We start from the raw sequence: 24,591 nt of genomic DNA on the forward strand, positions 1-24,591 counted from the left end.
CCCTGGCTACTTGGCCACAGAAATATCCCTTTGGGTGACTGGTTAGTGCGCATGACTATTACCGAGGAGACGTGGGTTCAAACCTCGCCCGGGCCCTCGCTTTGTCCTGCCACAATAAGGACATCTTAACATTTGCTGCTTTGTCACCAATTCTCCAGACTAATATGAAACCTTTCTCAAAATTCACAATAATTGCAAATACTCTAAATGGTCAATAACAGGGAAAATTAACTATAAAAACTTTTTTTTGTTTGTTTTTTCACTGAATAATAAATCGAGTTCATAAATTTCCTCTTGTAAGCAACAAGTTTGAGCGACAAGTTTGAGAACTTGTCACTTCCTCAATACTTCAAATAAACGACTGAAACCATCAAGTTTTTTGTCATTTTCATGTCAGACCGTGCTGCAGCTGATCCTCTGTATCGTAGTGAGCATCAATGGACGAAATCTACGTCAACATTGATGATGTAAAGCTGGACAAGTCCAACATTTCAACCAATCCCACAGGTAAGAGCTGTAAGTCAGACAGAGCAGAGAATAAATGTCTGTTATCATGTGTGACTGTTTTTACTGACTGGTCTTTTCTTGGTTCAGGTCCCACCAGCTCTGAGAGGAGATGTCTTGGAGCTGTCGTCCTCTCTCTGAGTCTGCTGAGTGTTTTCTTGCTGGCTGGACTCATCGGCCTCGGAGTTCACTGTGAGCCTGCTTCACTCAGAACTTAAAGGTTAAACCTATTATCCTGCAGTGGCTCCAAGACCTCAGTGCACTGCAACTTAAAAAATATATACTGTATAGCTGCTGCTCAGCAATGGTCGGGGCCAGGAAATTTAAGCAAAATTAAGCAATTTGAAAGTGAAAGTTCCAAAGTTGATTTGTTAGGAATTTGCTGTAGTGCCGTCATCAGGACTATTGTCTTGTGTTTCCAGTCGAGGACATTTGGCATGGGATTGGACTTTTGTGAAAAGTGGGGGTAGATTTCTCATATGGAAATGTTGCACAAGCTGAGGCTTGAATGCACAATCTTCAACAATAAGGTTTACAGTTTTTGAAAAAAAGCAGAGTGATGGACTTTATAATTTGTACTGAGATTAAGTCGACAAAAGTAGCGGGGCTACATTTTGGGGAAAGTTGCAAATCTGTAGCACGTATGGTTGGTTTGGTTTGGGTTTTTCAAAGTTTTTAGGAGGAATATTGACATGTCCTTGGAGTAGAGTAAATCTGGCTTAGGACTGGACCTTTGTGCAAAGTGTGGTGATTTTTCATGCAAGAGAAGTAGGATTTCCTTGGAAGAAGGAGGAGGATAATCAGAGGGTCCTGGCAGCGACACAAATATACTACAAATTCAGAAAAGACCTTCTTCAATTTGTCAACAACATGCAATGCAAATTCAGACAGAGCACTGGAAGTGTCAACGGGTGATATTAAAAAGTTACCATGGGTTAGACTGAAACCTGGGCGGCTGCAAAAAAAGGAAACATGTGGTTCTGTCTCTTTTTCTGTTTCCATTATATAAATACAGGTGTTTTGTGTGTCTTGATTTATTTCAGATCATGGTTTAGCTGCAGAGTTCTCCTCTGTCAAAGACAACCTGGCTGAGCGTCTCCAGATCAGTGATAACAAGTCTTTGTCCCTGACTGAAGAGAGAGACCAGCTGAACTCCACCCTCATTGAAGTCACCAAAGAGCGGGATGAGCTTCAACGTTTGTACGAACGCAGTGAGTCTTTACATGTTTGTCTTAAGGCGGGCTTACACTGCACGATTTTGCCACGATTTTCTCGTCCCAGACGAGTCGCAGCCTAATTTGCATAATCTTAGAGGGATCGCGGGGTCGTGAGCATAATCGGGACGTATAGTTAGTGAGGCTCTGCGTCACGTCCCGACGTCCTAAAGACGAGTCGCCGACCTCCCGATTAATTTCTGACATGCCAGAAAATTTCTCGTCGTGACGGACAATGTATGGGGTCCTACATCACGATTCTGCACATACGACAAGTTTTTACTATGACAGATTGTTTTAGCACAGAGCACAGAGCCTTTATGAACCTGAATGTGATGCTGAACTTCGTCAGATGGAGTTAAAATGGGCAGACAGAGAGAGGAGGGACAGGGAAGTGAGAAGCTGAAGTTAGACCACAGCTGTAGAGAGACAGGGTGACCGGGTGATGATGCAGCGCAGTCCGTGATGGAAGATCAGCCCGACAAATACACACACGTACTATCAGACAATCAGCGATTGAGGACGATTATTTTTTCTCTTGCCGTTACAGTATAAAATAGCGAGCCTACACCAGCAGCCACGTCCACTGTGTTCTGGCTCAGCTCAGCTGCACTTTTAAAGTGCAGGCCAGAGAGAGAACTAGTGAGCCTCCTCTGACAGCTGCAGGTGAGCTGCAGGTGAGCCGCAGGTGAACTACACGTCAGCTGGCTGGAGAGAGTAGCGCCGTCCTCTTTCTCTCTCTGTCTGTCTCTGTCTCTGTCTATCTCTCTCTCTCTCTCTCTCTCTCTCAGGAGCACCGTCCTCGGAGGTGATGCACGCTGTCTGTCTGTGTGTTTGTCGGTCTGATCTTCCACCATGGACTCTGCTATAGGAACCAACATCAGGAACCAATGTCAATTTGAGGTTTACAATCGAGCAATTATAGAGCAGCACAAATCTCAGCGGCATCGCAGGGTAATCGTGGTGGGGAGCAATCGTAGAACGACGTGGGGGTCTGAGACTGATCTGAGACGTAGGACTGAAGAGGGACGCTCGTGCAGTTTGAGATGTGAACAGACGAATAGTCTTGCAGTGTAAGCCCGCCTTTATTTAGATAGAAATAAAGAAGTTCATAGACTAAAGCTTCAGTTGGTAATAGGGGTGTCACGATTTCGATTTTTTATCGCACCAAGCGTCTTGTCAGTCACTGGTCCGAGTTTTCCTTTACTTTTTATTTCGAGACAACACTCATTCTCTCTCCCTCTCTCTCTCTCTCTCTCTCTTTTTTTTTTTTTTTTACCGGCGGTGTCAGCTGATGTGCACGTCTGCAGCAACCCAAACAAATACACATGTTGACTGGCTCTATTCCAGCCACATGATTGGTTCGGCACGGCGCAACTCTCAATATCGTTGGCTATTTGCCAAAACATGGATGAATGAAAACTATCGACCACGTCTCATATTTCTATCGAAGAAAAGTTATTTCACAGTTTATAGCGTTTTATCAGCCAGCCCTGGTGGGCTACTGCCCCCCTCCTACCTGGGGAACAGGAGGGAGACACAGCTCTAACTGCACAACACCGATCAGCACTGAGAGCCGCATGTTGCAGAGACGTTATAAGATTAAAAAAAAAAAAAAAAACAACCCGCAAATAATAAGCCGACGAAAAGGTGCAACTTGCCACTTTTTGTCAATGTATTATTTGCGGGGGCTTTCGGGGGATCTGGTGACGGTGGAGGATCCGGGACTGATTGACTGTGAGCCACCGCCAGTCTGATCAGGACCTGATCATCAGGTCCATCGCAGCACAGCAGCTGCAGCTCTGCCCCGCTGTCACATGACTCTCCGTATCAGCGCAATCTCGTTTACATTACATTAAGCCGACATCAGGAGAATAATGAGACACGACGGTAAATTAATGAAAATAAAACTATGATAATGTACAGATATAAATATATTTGTTTCAAAACCTTGGGGGCAATTTTGGCCCCTGGATCATGATTTTTGGGGGCATGTTACCTTTATATTGTAAAGAAATTATTTAAATGTGACCATTAGTGCCTAATGTGATACATTATGGAAATTGCATCACTTATATGTATCCCATCTTTTGAAATAAGATTTACTGTACAAAATTTGATGAATAAAACCAATGATCGTAGACTAGACTAGTCTGAAAATAGCAAAGGCCTCTGTGCTGTAAGAAAAAGAAAAAAAATCGAGAATCGAATCGAATCGTGACCCTAAAATCGAAAATCAAATCGAATCGAGGATTTGGAGAATCGTGACACCCCTAGTTGGTAACAATTATTCAGTCATATTTGCTGGAACTGTCAGTATATTCTGATGGTCAGACATTAAATGGGTAATTTAGGACAAAAGCCAACTCCTCTGGCTCCACCTACAGCTTGTAATCGTATTTACCGAAATCCATCCGACCGACGTTTCTCCTCCAGTCAGGTAGCGGGAGCAGGAGGAGCAGCCAATCGCCGCTCCTACACGTCGTAGAAAGTGAAAGTAAAGTCCGCGACTTGGTCCGACATTTCGGGGGGATACACCGTCAGCTCCCTCTTTTCACTTCTGTCAACCTCCCTCCCTCCCTCCACACACGCAGACACACACAAGAAGAGTGTGTTTCATGGTGAGGGAGAGGTGCCATCGTTTTTGAGTCTTCGGTTGCTACGGATATGGTACATCTTCTGTGGGCGCGTTTATGGCTCTTTGTGTGCGTGCGCCTGCACATGTGTCTGTGTGTGTCTGTGTGTGTGTGTGTGTGTGGGGGGGGGGGGGGGGGGGGGGGCGCTTGCCAGAGGTTCATAAAGAGACCTGATGGAGTATTGAAATTCGCAGAGTTTATTTTCACTTTCATTAACTTACCAACTGGGGCTTTAGGATACCATTCATTCTCAAGTTTAAGTGTATGTTTTTAAAAAAGTCCATATGATGGGATACAAGTAAAACTGTCAATCCATTGTTGCAATAGAGCAGTAAATAAATAAACGAAGCCTCTTCACAGACAACATTATATACCGTACTTTTTGAACTATATGCCGCTACTTTTTTCCCCGCGCTGGTGTCCCAGCTCTCGTCTCTGCTTACCGCAAGTAGGCTACCATGAATCCTACATAGTGGGGCTTTAAATGCCTTTACACAATAAGCTGGTAGGTCATTCTGATTCTCTTGTGTCCTGCAGAGAAATCATGTCCCTCTGGATGGACAGTGTTCAGTTGTTCCTGTTACTTCCTCTCCACTAAGTCTGGTTCCTGGGACAAAGGCAGAGAGGACTGCAGAGGCAGAGGAGCAGATCTGGTCGTCATAGACAATACTGAAGAGAAGGTAGTGTGTGTATGTGTTGGGGGGGGATTTTCATCATTGATATATTCAGATAACTGTATAACGTGGTCTCTTCATATTTACCAGACATTTCTCATTGGATTAACCTCAGATGAAATTTGGATTGGTTTGACTGACAAAGAGAAGGAGGGCACCTGGAAATGGGTCGATGGAACTCCACTGACTCTGGCGTAAGGCTTCTAATTTTTTTTTACTACATATTTTATCCAACAATGTCTTTTCATGAGAATAGTTGTACAGCAGCTCCCTGATCACCTTGATACTTTCACACAGGATGATGCAAGTTGTTGTAGTTGTTTTTCCAGCAGGTGGTCTTAGAAACATCCACTAAGGTCCTTGTTAAACACCACGTGACACTTTCTATGAAGACCACATGAGTGAATTCATAGTGAATTATAATGCACATCAAAGTCATCCAGGAGAGCCTGAAACGTTTACATGATAAACATGATGCTCTTGTTCCCTTCTAGTTACTGGCGCAAAAATGAGCCTAATGATGCAAGTGGTGTGGAGGACTGTGCCTATGTGAGAGCTGATGAGAAGAGAGAGTGGAATGATGCAAACTGTAATTCGCCAATGAAGTCAATCTGTGAAAAAATGGCTCACTAGTGTTTGCAATGATTATGTAGAGCTTTAGTAGATCTGTTCTGGTGTGTTTGTTCAAAATGTGGGTATGTATCTGTGTTTGGACTTTGCTGAAGATTGGGTCTATGTAAAGAGCTTCTCAACATTAAAAAGCACCTGGAGGTGATGCTAAACATGACTCAACTCAGTCTGTTTTTTAACTGCACAGCTTTTTCATCATACTCTGTCTGCGTTACGGTTTATCTCCAACTGACGGCTCAAACCCTCACCCGCTGGATGCTTTTGCTGCAGAGCTGAGAGACCACAAATCAAATGAAAGTTACAAGCTAACATGACACCAGACATTTAAGTTAGATTAACTTTGAATGCAGGTGTTTGATCTGTCTTGATATCAGATCATGGCTTAGCTGCAGAGCTCTCCTCTGTCAAGCCAACCTGAGCATCTCCAGAAGAGAGAGGCAGAGTTTGGCCGCATGCAGTGAGTCTTTGCATGTTTGTGTTTGTTTTGTTTCGGTTTATTTATGCATAAAGCAACTGAAACATTCTTCATTCTTCCCATCCCGGCTGGTCTGTCTAGCAGCTCCCTAAGCAACTTGATGCTTTTGCACAGGTTGATGCAAGTTGTTGCAGCTTTTTCCTCACCATGCAACAGGTGGTGTTTAAAAACATACAATGCTGTAAGGCCCCTGTTAAACACCACTGTGAGTTTAGGAAAGAAGAATATAGATGTGAGATAGTAAAAATGTTGACACATGATTATCATGTGGAGAAGTCTGCTGTTTGCAATATGCAACCTCACCACTAGATGTCACTACATCTTACATACTGAATTGCAAAAATAAATGGACACACAGAAACATAACATTACAAAGCAGAATTATGAAGTTTACCCAAAACAGTACCTACCCTAAAAAGTCCTGAATTTAGTGTTCACTAATAACTTAATTAAAAGAAATAACAATACATTAAAGCATGTTTTGAAGGTTGGTGCATTAACTCACTTACCATTGAAATGATGCAGTGACATGAAAGATGACACTACTTGGACACTGGTAAATAGTGATGAAGTTAAAATATCTAATCTGTATGATGAAGTTAAAATATCTAATCTGTATGATGAAGTTAAAATATCTAATCTGTATAATAACAGTTTAAATGGATAATTCAACATTTTGGCAAATTCACCTATTGCCATAATCCCTATAGCGGGGCTCATCAACATGTTGAAGGGCCAGAATCTTTCTTAACAGACACCTTGAGGACCGGACATTCAAATAGACAGTAGGGCTGTCGCGGTAACCGCAAAAATGAAATATCGCGATATTAAGAATCCCACCGCGCTGCATTCTGGGCCACCGCCATCACCGCATGTGACCTGATCTCACCACGATGGCGGTTGCGCTGGTATCAAAACAAAATATTACTTCGCCTCTTTGGGAGCATTTCGGCTTTCAGCCAAATGAAAAGGGGGAGCCAGCCAATTTAAATGAGGCAATCTGTAAAATCTGCGGTAAAACGGTTCAAGTAAAACGAGGAAACACAACGAATTTAAGGGCTCACCTAGCAAGCTACCATCCAGCTACTGCGGCGCGGCTGCCGCCGCCTCCTGCCACACAGAGTCGCGGAGCAGCTCATGCCGGAGCCAGCCGACAGCTTGGAGTCGGCGAAGCCTTTGCTCGAGTCGGCAAGTACAGCAGAGACAGTGACAGACATAAACGCCTAACAGGCGCTGTTACGCGGTATCTGGTTGAGGAGATGGTGCCGTTTGCCACCGTGGAGAAACCTGCATTCAAGTCGCTGCTCCAGAAATTTGACAAGCAATATGAGTTGCCAGGGAAAACCTACTTCTCAGAAACTGCGGTGCCGAAAATGTACAATACAGTTAGAGCATCGGTTCAGAGTGAGCTCAAAAGTGTGGACTTTTTCTCTGCCACCACTGACATGTGGTCAAGTGTGAATATGACTCCTTACATGAGTCTAACTGTACATTACCTGACCACAGACTGGACTCTTAAATCACGCTGCCTCGAAACAGTGTTTATGCCCCAGAATCACACATCCGACAACATCGCAGAGGCTCTACGCAGCGCGTTTGATGAGTGGTCCCTGGATGAGAAGAAGCTGGCGTGCATAACGACGGATAACGGGGCAAATATCGCCGCAGCAGTGAGAAAATTGAGCTGGACGTGGCTGAACTGCTTCGGACATAATTTACACCTGGCAGTGACAAACGCAATGGGAAGCGTTAAAGATCGCACATCCCGAGCAATGGGTCTGTGCCACACTTTAGTGGGTGCGTTCTCCCAGAGCTGGCTGAAGAGGAGGGATCTGGTGAAAGCGCAAGCGGAGCTCCAAATCCCGCAACACGGGCTCATAATGGTAAATTTGCTTTCACAAGTTATATTTATGATCTCATTGTAACCCACTGTAAGTCCATTTAATAACACAATTATCATTGAGCCTCCATATTATGATTTCTCAAAATAAACACCTACGGTAGTTAGAACGCCCTTGCAGGCTATTTTCCCGTCTTGCTGTGATTATTTAGCTATATATAGCCCTTTTTAAATCATTAGATCATGGGCCCAATAAGTTTACTAAAAAATGTGAATACTGTGAATATGAATGATCTTTTAAAATGTTGTCTGAAATTCATAAAACATAGATTCAGCCTAAATAGCTTTTTGAGATGCTTAAAAAATATTTTTCGTTTAGAAAAAAATACACTGAAACGAAAAAATTATGTTAAATGTTGACTTTTTAATTATAGATATTAATTATTAAAGAATAATAATAAGCAGGTGTAATTTCAGTTAAATAATTATACGGCCATTACTCCGTCCATGCAGGACTGTCCAACAAGATGGGGCTCCAAACAAAAAATGGTGGACCGAGTTTTGGAGCAAATCCCTGCCATAAAAAGAGTGCTGGATGATCGGCGGCATCAGCATCTCATCCCCAGCTGGCAGGACATTGCAGTTTTGGAGTCGGTGAACGCGGCATTAAAGCCAGCGGCTGAATTTACGGATCTGCTGTCTGGCGAGAACTATGTCACGGTCTCATCCATTAAACCTGTCCTGAAACTCCTCACTGAAGATGTTTTAAAACCGTCGGACGAGGACACCACTCTGACCTCGGACATCAAGCGGAAGATGTGCAGTGTTCTCGAGGAGAAGTACAGACCAGCTGCTCTTCAAAAAACTTTGGCAAAGTCCTGCTTGCTGGACCCAAGATATCGGGGCAACAATTTCGATGATGATGCGGAGGATGGGATAAAGTGCGCGCTGATCGAGGAGATATTAGACATGGAACACGGAGGGAGCGGTGCCAGTGCGTCAGCTGCTGCACAGCCAGAGTCCTTGGCGCAGACAGCGGTGCCACCAGCGGCAAAAAAAAAAACGCTCGGAGACCTGCTGAAGTCACGGACAAGCACGTCTGCAACCGTCCCGAAGAGAGCCAGAGCCGACCTGGAGCTCACTCGCTACCTGCAGGAGGAACCCACCGATCCTAATGAAAACCCCCTGGCATGGTGGCGCAACAACCAGGAGAGATTTCCCTTGCTCTCCACAGTCGCACGCAAGTACATGTGTATTTGCGCAACAAGCGCACCATCCGAGAGGGTGTTCAGTGTCGCTGGAAATGTTGTCACCCCTCTCAGATCCTCTCTCAAACCACATAAGGTTAATATGTTGGTTTTCCTTGCGCGTAACAAGGACATGACCGAGCTATAAATCATCGTCCTTTTTGTGTGTGTGAATGTGAAATTGTAGTGCCTGGTAGTTGGTACATCTCATTTTGTATACTTAATTTTAAAAAACAAAACAAGCAGGCACTTGTTTTTTATTTCAGTAAGATACTGCAACAACATTTGCATTTAAAAGTTCAGCCTTCTCCTGAATTTTGTTTTTAAGTTCAATCAGTAGGAGAAACGACGTGCATATCGCACAGATCTCGCATGTGCCGTTATTGCCCTTTGATCTGCATTCAATAAAATAAAAAGTGTTATAAAATTGCCATGTCTTTTTTTATAACCGTTTTTAAATGTGTAGGCGCCATGTTTCAGAGGAAATATTGCAATGAGTTTAGTAATTTAGTAATTAACAAACGAATTTGCTAGATAGATAGATTTAAAAAAAAAAAAAAAAAAAGATGGTGCAATAATATCGCACACCGCGATATTGGGCCGCCCTGACTCACCGCAGGGGGAATTCCTCAACCGTGACAGCCCTAATAGACAGACATTGAAATTAAATTAACCTTTTTGCTTAGTAATTTAGTTGTTTATATTTTATTTTACCTGCAAGCTCATAATTTTCATTTGGTGTTTGGTATGATATAAAATGAAAAATCTTGACATGACGGCTGGACTTTGTGGACAGTGGTCCTGAAATGTATGTTTCTCTTCTATAAGAGGGTCAGCTGTAGAACAGTCTGATAGGACAAAACTCTCGATGGTTTCAGTTGTTTATCTTAAATTGTGAGGAAGTAACACAGACATTCTCAACCCAACCACTTAAAACAGGAAATTTGTGAACTTGGTGAAAAAATAAGTCTGTGGTTCTTTAATGTTAAGCTACAGCATTTAAAACCTCAGTGTCATTTATTTTCACATGTTTGAATATGCTGGAGTTTGGGTATTTGAACATGAATTGATTAATTTGAACAACAGTTTGTTTGCATGGCAAGCAAGATGTTTTCTTTTTCTTTTTTCAAGACACTTTTATTTATACACTGCTGTACGATTTTTATTTACAATTATTCACATTTCAGTGAACAAAAATAAATCACAGCAGTGCACATGGCCTACATTTTGTCCACAATCTTGCCAAATATGTTAAGCAGTTTATCCATCTGTTCAGCATTTCTTACAAGATTTCTTTGCTCAGTCTGATCTCTCTCCTGCTGCTCTGCGGCCCTTTATCCCCGATCAGCCTCCAAAAACTCAAGTACCTCGTTCCTCTTGCTTTTACGTTTAGTACTGGGAACTTTTCCAGGACTTGGTGCCTCCCTGGCTAGGAGACTGTGGATCTACTAGTGGAGGGCTGGGGGGTCAATGAGATACACATTTCGTGTAGCGCATTTTTGACAAAGAAAAAGAGAGAGATTTGAATACATTTTTTTTATTTTTTATTATTATTTAAAAGGGACAATACACATTAATGAACATCCGTACGCGTGCACAAATGTAAATGCGTCGGAGTTAGCAACTTGCTAATTTGCATCCGTAGTCCCTTGGCAGGTAATACACAAACAGACAGAAATACACAAGAATTATACAGTGATTCACAATCATATACACATTCATACCTATACATAAAGTGCATGTGATAAAGTGCCTGGTATAAAGTGCCAGTTTCTAAAGTGCAAGTTTAAATAGATAAAGTGCAAGTCTAAATGGATGGATCCAGAATGTGATGGCCCACACCCGCCGCCTGGGGTGGACCAAGACATTGGAGACTACAGTAGCAGCAGTTATATAAGTGCCATTCACACACATCCTTACAGAGATAAATTGCAATATAGAAAAATAAGACAAATGCAGTGCATGCATACATACGTATATGTAGGCATGCACTGCACAATAACAAGAAAACCAGACGAATGACCACACAAAAAAACTAGGCAAGTGCAGTGCACGCCTACATATGTATGTAGGCGCGCACTGCGAAGGTCCCGCCTAGTCATGATTACAGACTTGGTTTGTTTTAAGCCAGTTTTTGAGGTGGACCTTGAAAGTGTTATAAGTGGTGCTTTCCCTTATTGTGCACGGTACATTATTCCAAATATTACAACCCTTAACCGATAGAACAGATTGACCAAAAGTTGTGCGTCTGAGAGGTGCTTCTGCCACTGGTAGCTTTACATTTTATATATTCTTTCAACGGAGGAGGTGCAAGTCCATTGAGCGTTTTATAAACAGCACAAGCATACTTAAAAACTTTAAAATTTCCGAAACTTAAAGAGGTTGTGTTTCTCAAGGATATGACAGTGGTGAAAGTACATACACATAAGATGCTTTTCCACCAGATCACTGCCGGGTGACCTTTTACCAATTTTCAGGAACTAAAAGGTTCCTGTGGCCCATTTCTAGGCAAATCATTACCAAAGAAAATGTAGCCTACTAGAAGGGGAACTATGTAAGTCTGGTCGCTTTTCCAGGTTTTTAACAGGTACCAAAAGAAGCGACCACATTACACCAATCCTTGCTGCCCTTCACTGGTTACCTGTGAGTTTTAGAATTGATTTTAATATTTTACTGCTTGTTTTTACAGCCTTAAACGGTCTGGCTCCTGCCTATATTGTAGACATGCTGACCCCCTATGAGCCAGACCGGAGCCTGAGGTCCTCTGGTAGGGCCCTCTTACATGTTCCCAAAACTCGCTTGATCACTAGAGGGGACCGGGCTTTCGCTGCCCGGGCCCCTCAGGCAGGCAGACTCAGTGTCCTCTTTTAAATCACTTCTTAAAACTCACTTTTATCGTTTGGCCTTCTTAAACTGATTCTCTTTTACTATTGTTGTGACTCTTTTAGTTTTTATTCCTGTATTTTAATGTTATTTTACTGTTGTGTATTTTAATCAGCACCAATTGTTTTATTGTTAAGCACCTTGTAACTTTGTTTTGAAAGATGCTCTACAAATAAAATTATTATTTTTTTTTTTTTTTCCGCTGTTTTTCTAACCCTTGTCCTGACCATGTTCATTTGTTTACAAAGAAGCAATCAATAGAGTCACAATACAACACAACATATATGATGTTACAATGTGTATATTTGTGTAGTCTTGTCTGTCACAAACAAGCAGTGTAGGGGCTTGTTACTCCAAAAAGTAATATACAGATTACTCTCAAAAATAAAAATAGTAATGCGTTACATCACTTGATTACTCTCTGGAGGAAGTAATTAGTTACATTACTCGTTCTTTCTACTTATTCTATAAAACTGCTTGAGATGCATAAGATGGAAAGAGAACATACAAAGAAGGAGTGTTCTTAGGCTCTTTACCATTAAGCCAACAGGCCATTTCTTGAACAACCAACAATCAGATGATATCAGTGTCCAATGTTGTAAATAAAAACAATATATGATGATGACAATATGAGACACTTGGCAGTGCAAATATTAACTTCCTCAATGTTTAACAAACAAGGTTTCGTGCAAACAAGTACAAACAAATATTAACTTCCTCAAAACATTTATATCAACATAACCATTAATAAAAAAAGACTGGCCTTACCAACACAGTGTAGAGGAGACACACACACACACACACACTGAGGAGGTACTATGAAGAACTCAGCTGTGATGGAAAAGGACCTTGTAACGCCGCATTATGTAATAACGCCGCATTATGTAATAATGTAATAAATCTTCAAATCATTATGTAATGAGCTGGGCCGATTAGAGCTTTAACTGTGTAGTGGAAAAGGGTGCAAAGTAAGAGCAACTGGTAGATTATTATTGTGAGTCTGCCCCAATACTGAAGCTGTGGCGGCAATAATTTAGGTGTAAAAAATAGAAAGAGTTCAACCCTAGTATGAACCCTTTTTCAGCTTTCACAATAGTTGATAAAACTTTTCACCGTCAATACCAGAGAATATGAACTGTAAGGAACTGTAGACTTCTGATTTTTATTTTTTCACGGAGCTTCACCAATTCACAAATTTCTTGTTTAAACTGGTTGGTTTGACCTGTTACTTCCTCAGAACTGAGGAAATAAATAACTGAAACCATCAAGAGTTCAGTTATTTCATGTCAGACCGTGCTCCAGCTGGCCCTCTCTGTTGTAGTGAGCATCAATGGCCACAATCTTCACCAACAATGTTGATGATGCAAAGCCTGACAAGTTCAACATTTTATCAGATCCTACAGGTAAGAGCTGTCAGTCAGAGAGAGCAGAGAACAAATGTCTGTTATTATGTGTGACTGTTTTTATTGACTGGTCTTTTCTTGGTTCAGGTCCCACCAGCTCTGAGAGGAGATGTCATGGAGCTGTCGTCCTCTCTCTGAGTCTGCTGAGTGTTTTCCTGCTGGCTGGACTCATCGGCCTCGGGGTTCACTGTGAGTCTCATTATCCCGCAGTAGCTCCAAGACCTCAGTGCACTGCAACTTAAAAAAACAAACGACAAAAAACAAAACAAACGACAAAAAAAACAAACAAACAAAAAAAACATAAAAAGACACAAATCCACTACAAATTCAGAAAAGACTGGACTGAAACCAGCACGGCTGCAACATGGGGCAAATTAAGGAAATATGTGATGCTGTCCCTGTTTCTGTTTCCATGATATAAATGCAGGTGTTTTATGTGTCTTGATTTATTTCAGATCATGACTCAGCTGCAGAGTTCTCCTCTGTCAAAGCCAACCTGAGTGAGCGTCTCCAGACCAGTGATAACGAGTCTTTGTCCCTGACTGAAGAGAGAGACCAGCTGAACTCCACCCTCATTGAAGTCACCAAAGAGCGGGATGAGCTGCAGAGCTTGAGTGAGTCATTACATGTTTGTCTTACTTAGATTGTTTTGTGTATAAATGAAACATTTTAACGTCAAAGAAGATCAAATATTAAGATACCGTTAATTCTCAAAAAATATTTTTTTAAAGTCCATATGATGGGACACTGTAAACGGTCACTCCATTGCTGTATTATAACGGTAAATAAATGAATGTAACTTCTTCACAGACGACATGTGATGTGATAGCTGCAGATCAAGTGTGATACTGCAGCCAGGGTTGGTTATATTGTAGGCACCAGTATAAAGAATAAAAATAATCTTGTATTGATGACACACTAAAAATAAAAAAAACCCTCAATTTGACAAATTGCATGTTGTCAAATTAAATCTGGACAGCTACAAAAATATGGAAACATGTGGTCCTCTCTCTACATGATGTGAATGTAGGTGTGTTACAGTATGAGTATTGATTTATTTCAGATCATAGCTTAGCTGCAGAGCTCTCCTCTGTCAAGGCCAACCTGAGTGAGTGTCTCCAGACGTCTTTGTCCCTGACTGAAGAGAGAGACCAGCTGAACTCCAACCTCACCAAAAAGCAGGAGGAGGTTCAACGTTTGTCTGAACACAGTGAGTCTTTGCATGCTTTATTCATTTATTTATTTATTTTTGGGGGGGGGCTTTTTCACCTTTAATGGACAGGATAGTTGAGAGAGAGACAGGAAATGGGAAGCAGAGAGAGGGGGAATCACATGCAGGATAGGGCCGCTCGACGCGGGATTCGAACTGGGGCCGCCTTCAGTGAGGACTATAGCCTCAACATACTGTATGGGGCGGGTGCTCTACCAACTGAGCTAAACACCACCCCTGCATGCTTTATTTTTTTCCTATTTAGATCGATTTGTGTATAAATCAAGCATTTGAACTCAAATAAATGTAAGTATTAAGATACCATTCATTCTCAATTTTAAAATTATGTTTTAAAATTGTCCATTTGGTGGGACAGTAGTAAAACTGTCACTCTATAGCTGCATTATAGCAGTAAATAGTTTTGCAAGATATTGCGAAAGTTTGTCTTTTTTTTTCACCCATCAATTTGACAAAATTCATGCAGTGCAAATTCAGACAACACACTGGAAGTGTCACCAGGTGATATTAAAAAGTGACTATGGGTTGGACTGAAACTGGCAGCTGCAACATGGGGCATAATATGGTAAATGGTAAATTGTCTGTATTTATATAGCATTTTACTATACCTGAAACGATACCCAAAGCCCTAATAATAAGGAAATATTTGATGCTGGTGTTTCTGTTTACATGATGTGAATGCAGGTGTGTTATGAGTCTTGATTTATTTCAGATCATGGCTTAGCTGCAGAGCTCTCCTCTGTCAAAGCCAACCTGAGTGAGTGTCTCCAGACGTCTTTGTCCCTGACTGAAGAGAGAGACCAGCTGAACTCCAACCTCGCCAAAGAGCGAGAGGAGCTTCAACGTTTGTCTGACCACAGTGAGTCTTTGCATACTTTATTTGGTTCCTATTTAGATCAATTTGTATGAATCAAACATTTTAAGTCAAATAAATTCAAGCGTTAAAGGGCAACTTCGGTTTTTTTCAACCTGGGCCCTGTTTTCCTATGTTTTTCTGTATATGTGAGTGATGGATAACACTTTTATTGAGGTGGCTGCAGTATTGAGCCCGGCAGGCAGCCTGCAGCCCAGCTAACGCTCTTACATGGGGCAAGTGGCTCCCGTCAAAGTTCGCGGTATAAACAGGCATTTTTTTCAAATTGACAGGCTCAGATAGTTACAATGAGTGTCCGACAACATACCAGACCCTGTGGTCGGCACGGCCTCGCTGAAATTGTCTGCCGCTGCGCTGGAATCTTGATTGAAACTCAATGTAGGCTACGGTATGGAAGCTCAGTGGCGCTGTTTTCAACTGGTTCAACTCGACCGCAGCAGGAGGGGTGTGTTTGATTTCAGCTCCGGGCCAGACCACAAGATGCCGTTGATGCGCGGCTTGCTTGTGTACCTGCGGGGGCGGGGCTCATTGGGGCTCATAGACTCCGCTCCGTTCAAACCTGGTGCTGAGTGTAAACACACCCCACCGGCACAGAGCGTGAAGAGAGAGAGAAGGAGACGGAGACGGAGAGCTGCAGCTACAAAGGTGGCTGTTTAACCCGGATAGATCTCCATGGTAATTTATTATTTATGTTCAGAGTTTCATCCTAAAATCAGCTGTAAAAACGCGGATGTTACACTATTACAGCTGGCGGCACCTTTACCTTGCAGTGGATGTGGATCAGGACGGGGCGTTTGACCGGAGGGAGAGATACGTATCCCTGCGGCCGCCTCAACCCAAATTTTGGCCAGAAAAAACCCTGAATACGTTAATTTCTCCTTTCTAGTATGTTGTCGGACATTCATTGTAACTATCTGAGCCTGTCAGTTTGAAAAAAAATGCTCGTTTACGGCGAACTTTGATGGGAGCCACTTGCCCCATGCAAGAGCATCAGCTGGGCTGCAGGCTGCCTGCCCAGCTCAATACTGGAGCCACCTCAAAAAAAATATTATCCATCACTCACATCTACAGAAAAACATATGAAAACAGGGCCCAGGTTGAAAAAAACCGAAGTTGCCCTTTAAGATACTATTGATTCTTATTTTTAAATTTATGTTTTTAAAAAGTCCATCTGATGGGACAAGAGTAAAACTATCATTATAGCAGTAACTAGAGAAACTTAGCCTCTTCACAGAAGACATGTGATGTGATGTAGCAGCACATCAAGTGGGATGCTGCTGCCAGGGTTGGTTATATTGTTGACAACTGTGTGAAGAAAAAATGAAGGTCCTAAATAATCAAGCATGACAAATTCAGAAAACAGCTTCATCAATTTGACAAATTACACTGGAACTGTCACCAGGTGATATCAAAACGTGACCTTGGGTTGGACTCAAATCTGAGCAGCTGCAACACGGGGCAAAATAAGGAAATAAGTGGTCCTGTCTCTGTTTACATGATATGAATGCAGGTGTTTTGTGTCTTGATTTATTTCAGATCATGGCTTAGCTGCAGAGCTCTCCTCTGTCAAAGCCAACCTGAATGAGTGTCTCCAGAAGTCTTCGTCCCTGACTCAAGAGAGAGACCAGCTGAACTCCAAACTCACTGAAGTCACCAAAGAGCGGGACGAGCTTAGTCGGCGTTTGTCTGAACTCCGTGAGTCTTTGCATGTTTGTCTTATTTAGATTTGATTTCTTCCTAGATTCTCGAAAGAGGTTGGTAAAAGGTAATTCCAATATCCGATTGGAATGATCTCCTCCTTTTTTGCGTTCTATTACCTCTTTTCATTGTTTCAGGATGTCATACTCCTACTTTAAAACAAATTGCTCATGTTTCTAATTAATTAATTAGTTAATTAATTTTTATTCTTTCTTTCTCCATTTTTGTTATTCTTACTATGTTTTTATGTTCACATCATTGATCCTTGTTATTCAATATTTCTATTCTGTATGTTAGACATATGTGGGTAGGGGTGGTGTGTGGGAGTTGTTATGTTATGTATGTCTATAATGTAATGTAGTGTATTGTTGTCATGTGTTCTATGTCTGTCTAGGGACCCCTTTGAAAATGAGATGCTACATCCCAAGGGGCTATCCTTTAATAAATTGAAATTCAAAATAAATTTGTGGATAAATCAAACATTTGTAGGATACGTAGGATTAAGATACCATTAATTCTCAAGTTTAAATGTATGTTGTTGTTGTTTTTTCTTAAGTCCATATGATGGGATGCCAGTAAAACTGTCACTCCATTGCTGCATTACAGCAGGAAATGAATAACATGTGATGTGATGTTTAAAAACACGTGTGTCACACTGCAGCCAGGGTTGGTTATATTGCAGGCACCAGTGTGAAGAAAAGAAGAAGTTCCTATGATCAGATTTTTTTAGTTTTTTCTTTTTTTTAACCAGTTGGTACTATAGGTCATTCTGATTCTCATTCTCATTCTGTGTCCTGCAGAGAAAACATGTCCCTCTGGATGGACAATGTTCAGCGGTTCCTGTTACGTCTTCTCCAGTGACCGTCGTTCCTGGCACAGTGCCAGACAGGACTGCAGAGGCAGAGGAGCAGATCTGGTCATCGTAGACAGCGCTCAAGAGCAGGTTGTGTGTGTGATTAATTTTCATCTTCTTCCCTCTTTCATCGATTTGTTCAAATAACTAATGTGGTTTCTTCATATTTCCCAGACATTTCTTTCTGGTCGGACCTCAGGTGACATTTGGATTGGTTTGAATGAAGAGAGAGAGGGAGCCTGGAAATGGGTCGATGGAACTCCACTGACTCTAGCGTAAGGCTTCACTTTGGTTTGAGTTTTTTTCAGTGGCCTGTGGTCAGGACAAGCAAACCAGTACCAGTAAAAAACCAGTACCAGTAAAAATAAATACAGCTATAGGGACCTGGGCACTTTCCTCTTGGCATTAAAGGGATAGTTCACCCTAGAATGATATTTCGCTCATTATCTACTCACCCTCATGTTGACTAAGGGCTGGAAGAATTTTCAGAGTCCACCGTCCCTTCTCTGAGTTACAGGGGGTCTTGACGTAGCAGTGCATTTCAATGCCACGGTAGCAAAGGGACACCAGAGCTCTTCGTAAAAAAACACACACAAAAAAACATCCAAATACCTCCATGATGCTCGTATGTAATGTCCGTCTTGTGCTGAAGCCCCAAATTGCGTAATTGTCCCGAAAAAAATTAAATAAGTCCACATTCCAAGCATGTTTGTAGCATTAGCTCCTAGTGTTGTTGTCCGCTCTTCCGCTGCCAGCGCGCATGCGCAAGGTTCGCACTGAGACCGACTCGAGTCTTCAGTATCAGTGCGAACCTTGCGCATGCGCGCTGGCAGCGGAAGAGCGGACAACAACACTAGGAGCTAATGCTACAAACATGCTTGGAATGTGGACTTAAATTAAATTTTTTTAGGGACAGTTACGCAATTTGGGGCTTCAGCACAAGACGGACATTACATACGAGCATCATGGAGGTATTTGGATGTTTTTTTGTGTGTGTTTTTTTACGAAGAGCTCTGGTGTCCCTTTGCTACCGTGGCATTGAAATGCACTGCTACGCTAAGACCCCCTGTAACTCAGAGAAGGGACGGTGGACTCTGAGAATTCTTCCAGCCCTTAGTCAACATGAGGGTGAGTAGATAATGAGCGAAATATCATTCTAGGGTGAACTATCCCTTTAATCTTGTAAATCGCTGCCCTCTTTGGCCTCAGTCTGCAACCGTCTTTTGTCTTGCGTTGACAAAGACTGAAACACATCAGGGAGGACAACTAACACTACTCACAAAAAATAAGGAATCTTCGACTTTTAGTTGAAATTAATGAAAATTGTAGTTAATGGCATGCTACAGTACAGTGATATAATATCATGGAAGTAGGGCATTTAAGCAGAAGTATGGAAAGGTAATTTCCTCATCTCAAAGAATGTATTAAAACAAAAGCTACCAGCAGTGGTGGGTATACCACAACAAAGAATGTCAATATTGACATTATTTGTTGTGTCAATAAGTTGTCATGTGGCCAAAGGAAGTCCACTTCTCGTATTGGCCGCTCCTGTCATCACTTCCAGTGTTTCGTTTCTTGTTAATTTGTTTTCTGAAATGTAAATTTGTTTCATGATGCGTGAAAATTAGTGCACATTTTTATCTATTCTAAACGTCCCTTGAACATCATTTTAATGCTCTTATCAACATGGAAAAGTGGATAGGCTTGCTTTGTCCAAATGATTTTATTGAAAACAAGTAGTGTTATATTTCACACTAACATTCTCACTTTGAGCAGTCATTCACATTTGAAGCAAAGTCTCGCACAATGTAACACTATATCAATAAACGGATGACAATAAATACTTAGTCACAAAAACATCCCCTTTGAAACCGCAGAATTGTTAGGAGAGAAAGAGAGGCAGTGAGGAGGATGACGGTGCTTCAGAGGCTGAAAGTTTTGACTCATCTGATGGGAAAGATTATGAAAAAAAGACAAGAGTTCAGACTTCAGCCTGCTCAGACAGCAGGGCCACAGCTCATACGTTGTGTGTTTTAATCAATCCTGTAACACATACAGTTGACCGTGGTACCTGCAGAGTGACAGACAGGCTCATTGTTAATGTGGAAGAGATTACAGCTGTTACTTCCGTCCCGACAGTGACTCCCGACACTTAAACCTGAGTTGCTTCTATATCGAAAAACTTCAAACTGTAGAATGTGTTAGAGACTAATTCATCTGTCTAACCATCATAACTGTAAACACAGCTGATTGATCAATCATGATAGGTCATGCATGCTGCTGACAAAGTTAGACATACCAGACTTCAGAAGTCCAGCAGATATTCATGACTGTCTGACTGCGGTTAACTACTTCAGCTTGACATCATAGCGTGATCCCATCCCAAGACAGCAACGCTTTTGTCGCACACGGAGAAGCAGAAGGCAGCAGGGTTTGAACCCCAGTCTCCCGGGTAAGCTGGGGCGTGGCACTGGCTACCCCTGAAATTTGATTGGCCCCCCCGACGTGGCCCCCCGCCAGAGTTTGGGAGAAAAAAAAACTCTAAACGCTTCGATAAAAGCAGTTCATTATTCCGCTCCAGCACTTCTGTCCCATATGAACAGGTGACTCTGGTTCACACTCCAACACAGTAGGTGGTGGTAAGGCACCTTAATGTTGGTGCGCCAGCCGGCAGAGAAGAAGAGCGCCCGGCTCCAGCATGCACAAAAACTACAGCGTGTGTGTGTGGCTGCCCGCGCCCAAAGACCCCCGTCGGTCCCCCGTCGGCCACGTTCCGCCATAGTAACTCTCACACAGCTTATTGACTTGATTAATAATAATAATAATAATAATAATAATAATAATAATAAAGATGCTTAAAGCACTTTCCATACATTAAAAATGTAGCACAAAGTGCTTTACATGTTTTAAAAACAACCCCCATCCCGCCCTACCCCACCCAAGGCCCCAACCCCAGCACATACAAACACACACACACACACACACACACACACGCACGCACACACACACACACACACACACACACACACACACACACACACACACACACACACACACACACACACACACACACACACACACACACTCACACAAATAAAAGTAATCTTAAAAACATGTGGCTGAACACAGAGGAGCCAGGTCAGGAAACGCTGTCACCTGAGGCCGTCTGCACCAGGGGCCGCCCACAGCCCAGGCCAGGACGTCTCCACTCTGGTGCCCACCCAGCTACAGGCCAGCGAGGGACCCACAGCAGCGCGGCTAAGCACTGCCATAGGCCCCCCACCAAGCCCAGCTGATGTTCGCCACGAGACAGAGACATCCCAGACACGGCCGAACGCAGCCCCCAGCGCACACAGCCCCCACCGAGGAAACACTGGAGATATTGAATTGTGATATTGTGATATTGACTGTGACCCTATCTGGCCCCCCCCAAGAAAAAAAAACCTAGACACGCCCCTGTGGGTAAGAGTCAGCGCGCATGACACTTAACTTATTATATATTTCTATAAATCATAATTTCTCTCACAGACAAACAACACCAGGAGGCAAATAAGAACTAGCTAGAAATGTTTTAATGTCCAGACCTTTGGAGCTGGGGGAAAACCCTGGTCTCACCTGAAATAATCCAAACAAGTCGTTGCAGTTTATCATCATCATACAACAGGTGTAAGGCCCTTGTCAAACACCAGATAGTGAAGAGGGCGATTGAATCCCTAGAGGGAACGGATTCTGTTGGACAAATGGGACAAACATCGGACCAGACCTCCAGGAGACTGTCAGTCCAACAGACATGATCCAAACTGTTTAATGCTTTTACTATTTGAAAGAAGTCCTGTTCAGAATCAGTCATAGTCATAGTGCCCCCTTGTGGCAACAGCAGACACATACAAAATTAAGGGCCTGTTGATCACCTACAGACTTTAAATACATTGGTTTGGTTTGGGACACAAAACTACTTACTTAGGTCTTTAAAAATCTCACAAATTGGGTTAAATGCACTCTTTCACCACATTAGTTTAGTTTATTTAAAGTGCAAAATCACCACGGTGCAACATGGTCTCGATACACTTTACAAAATCATTACAACATTAACAACAGAGTTTGAGTGCTTCAGTTTGATTCAACAAAGTTATCCAGAGGAGACTAAAATGTTTACAAGATAAACATGATACTCTTGTTCCCTTCTAGGTACTGGGCTGAAAATGAGCCAAACGATGGAGGATTTGTTTTTTTCAAGGATGAGGACTGCGTCCACATCAGAGAAGAGGTGCAGAGAGACTGGAATGATGAGGATTGTGACAGGTCCTTTAAGTGGATCTGTGAAAAGAGAGCTGTCTAGTGTTTGCTATGATTATGTAAAGGTTAAGTAAAACCTGCTCTTTTATATTTGTTAAAAATGTGGGTCTGTGTCTGTGTTTCACTCTGCTGAAGTTTGGATCTATGTAAACAGCTTCTCAACATTAAAAAGCACCAAGAGCTGATGTAAAGAAATATTCAACCCAGTGTGTTTCTTCAGTTGTCAGACTTTTCACTGCACAGCTCATACAATGAAATGCAAGTTTATCCATTTCAAATGGTAAAAATATCAGTTTATAATGAAACACGTTACACTGGCTAACAAGACACCTCTGCGTTTACACTGCAATTAAACAGGATAAGACACGGCAACACAGTTTGTTGACGGATATTCTAGTTTGAAGATTACAAAACAGCAGTGTGGGGTGTATCCCCCCAAAAAAGCCACCTTTTAAAATAAAAAAAAAACTAAATACAATGCTCATTAAGAGAGACGGCGTCACAACCCCGCACAGTTTCTCACCGAGAAAAAGCAAACGTTTTTTTAACGACGTTTCATCATCTTCCATCTCTGTCAGTCAGTCCCTTGTTTAGCTGGATGGCTGGGTGGGTGCAGTGCAGAACAGTCTCCGCCCACCACTCAGAGGCGCATTGCTAATGAGCTACTGGTGTTCTGCAGAAGTAGAGCCCTGGGAAATGGCACAGGTTTTGTGACTTTGGCTAAAAACTTCATAATCACAATTGAAAGACCACAGAGAATGCTTTAAAATAACAGAAACGGATGGTTGAAGGGGGTCTTTAAGATGATCATGTGTCTGACTGATTAGCTCTGCCTTGACCCTAAGGTCATGGGTTTAATTCCCATCCTCACGGAGATGGCACTTCCCTGGCAGCGGCACTCTAAAAAAAAATTAAAGGAAATGTTCTACTATTTTCTATTTATACTGCACTTAAGAAGTTCTCTTAAGGCATTATTCCCACAATCTAATTGAAGACTCTTGGACACTCTTCATCTTTCAGCTGATGAAAGCTGACGCATAAAAAACTGAGTTTCACTTGAGTTTCTAATGGATTATTTTAACATTCAATTGTCTATGAATACAAAAGGCTAATGTTCCATACTGAAACTGATACCGTCAATGAATGTGTGGGGTGTTTCAGTGGTTATCTTTGTTTATCTCAGACTGTCCCTGCTGTTGGCAGGCTTCAGATAAATGACATTCACTTCCCCACAAGACTGTGACACCTTTAAAGGGATAGTTCAACATTTTGTCAAACTGGCCCATTGCCATAATCCCTATAGTTTTAGGAGTAGGTTCGTTACCATTCATTGTCGGTGCAAGCTATTTTTAGAACGGCGGAGCAGAGTTGCGAGCTGCTTGTAGCAAGGAGGAGGGTGAAAGGAAGCAGGAGATGACATCACTGGTAAGGAGGAGGAAGGGAGGTTAGAAATCAGACCACCTGTGAGAGTCTGGAAGGCGGGAAAATCAAACAAAGGAGAGACTGAAAGGAGGAAGGAGGTCTGAACACAAGAAGTGAGAACAAAAGGAAAGGAGGAAAAGAGTTGAAAGTAAAAGTGAAAAAAAGACTTCAACTGAGGAAAGCTGAGGAATCTGTACGTGGACCCAGGACTCGGGAAAAGGAACTGAATCCCTGGAGCAGGCGGATCTGTCACTGCTTGGACTCAGGCGTGGCTTTCTCTCCGGGTAGGAGGACAACCGTGTACCCCTGTATCAGCAGATAAGTCCCCTTTACCCCAAACTCTCCTGGCTTCTCCCTGTCTGACCTGAGAATTACTCCTGCTCTCTCTCTCCCTCTCCCTCCCCTACCTGAAACACACATACCCCATCTCCTACCTGCCCGGAACTGGATTCTCTTCCCCTCTCCCTCCCCCACACACCTACATGCACACTCCTACGAACTTTGAGAGAGCGCCGTTCACAAACGCCAGAATGAACACGTTCACAATAACGTTCATCAAGCGGAAATACAGTACGTTCAGTTCACGTTCGCCCAAAATATGAACGAGTTCATGAAAGATCATTCATTGCAGCCAGGGTTGGTTATAATATAGGCAGTGATGACACACAAACCACACAGAGGGAGGGCAGCGGGTGACAGCGCCAAATCAATAAA

The 24,591-nt window shown here is 42.4% G+C and overlaps 1 protein-coding gene across 1 annotated transcript; it reads left to right on the plus strand.

Moving 5' to 3' along the window:
• Positions 1 to 393: 393 nt before the first annotated feature.
• Positions 394 to 22,640, plus strand: LOC146965417 (uncharacterized). The gene is made up of 9 exons (XM_085765314.1): positions 394 to 507; positions 13,594 to 13,695; positions 13,962 to 14,120; positions 14,570 to 14,716; positions 15,447 to 15,593; positions 17,145 to 17,303; positions 18,107 to 18,249; positions 18,334 to 18,434; positions 22,348 to 22,640. Exons 1-9 carry the CDS (start codon positions 438 to 440, stop codon positions 22,496 to 22,498), a joined length of 1,179 nt encoding a protein of 392 aa, XP_085621440.1. The 5' UTR covers positions 394 to 437; the 3' UTR covers positions 22,499 to 22,640.
• Positions 22,641 to 24,591: the final 1,951 nt, after the last annotated feature.

This window comes from Trachurus japonicus, chromosome 21, assembly GCF_045865225.1.
Source record: "Trachurus japonicus isolate A0001 chromosome 21, Traja_1.0".
In the NCBI taxonomy this organism is placed as follows: domain Eukaryota; kingdom Metazoa; phylum Chordata; class Actinopteri; order Carangiformes; family Carangidae; genus Trachurus; species Trachurus japonicus.

Coding starts and splice junctions, on each gene's coding strand:
- LOC146965417 (XM_085765314.1), top strand. CDS start 438: ATGGACGAAATCTACGTCAACATTGATGATGTAAAGCTGGACAAGTCC. Junction 508..13,593: donor CATTTCAACCAATCCCACAG/GTAAGAGCTGTA, acceptor TTCTTGGTTCAG/GTCCCACCAGCTCTGAGAGG. Junction 13,696..13,961: donor CATCGGCCTCGGGGTTCACT/GTGAGTCTCATT, acceptor GATTTATTTCAG/ATCATGACTCAGCTGCAGAG.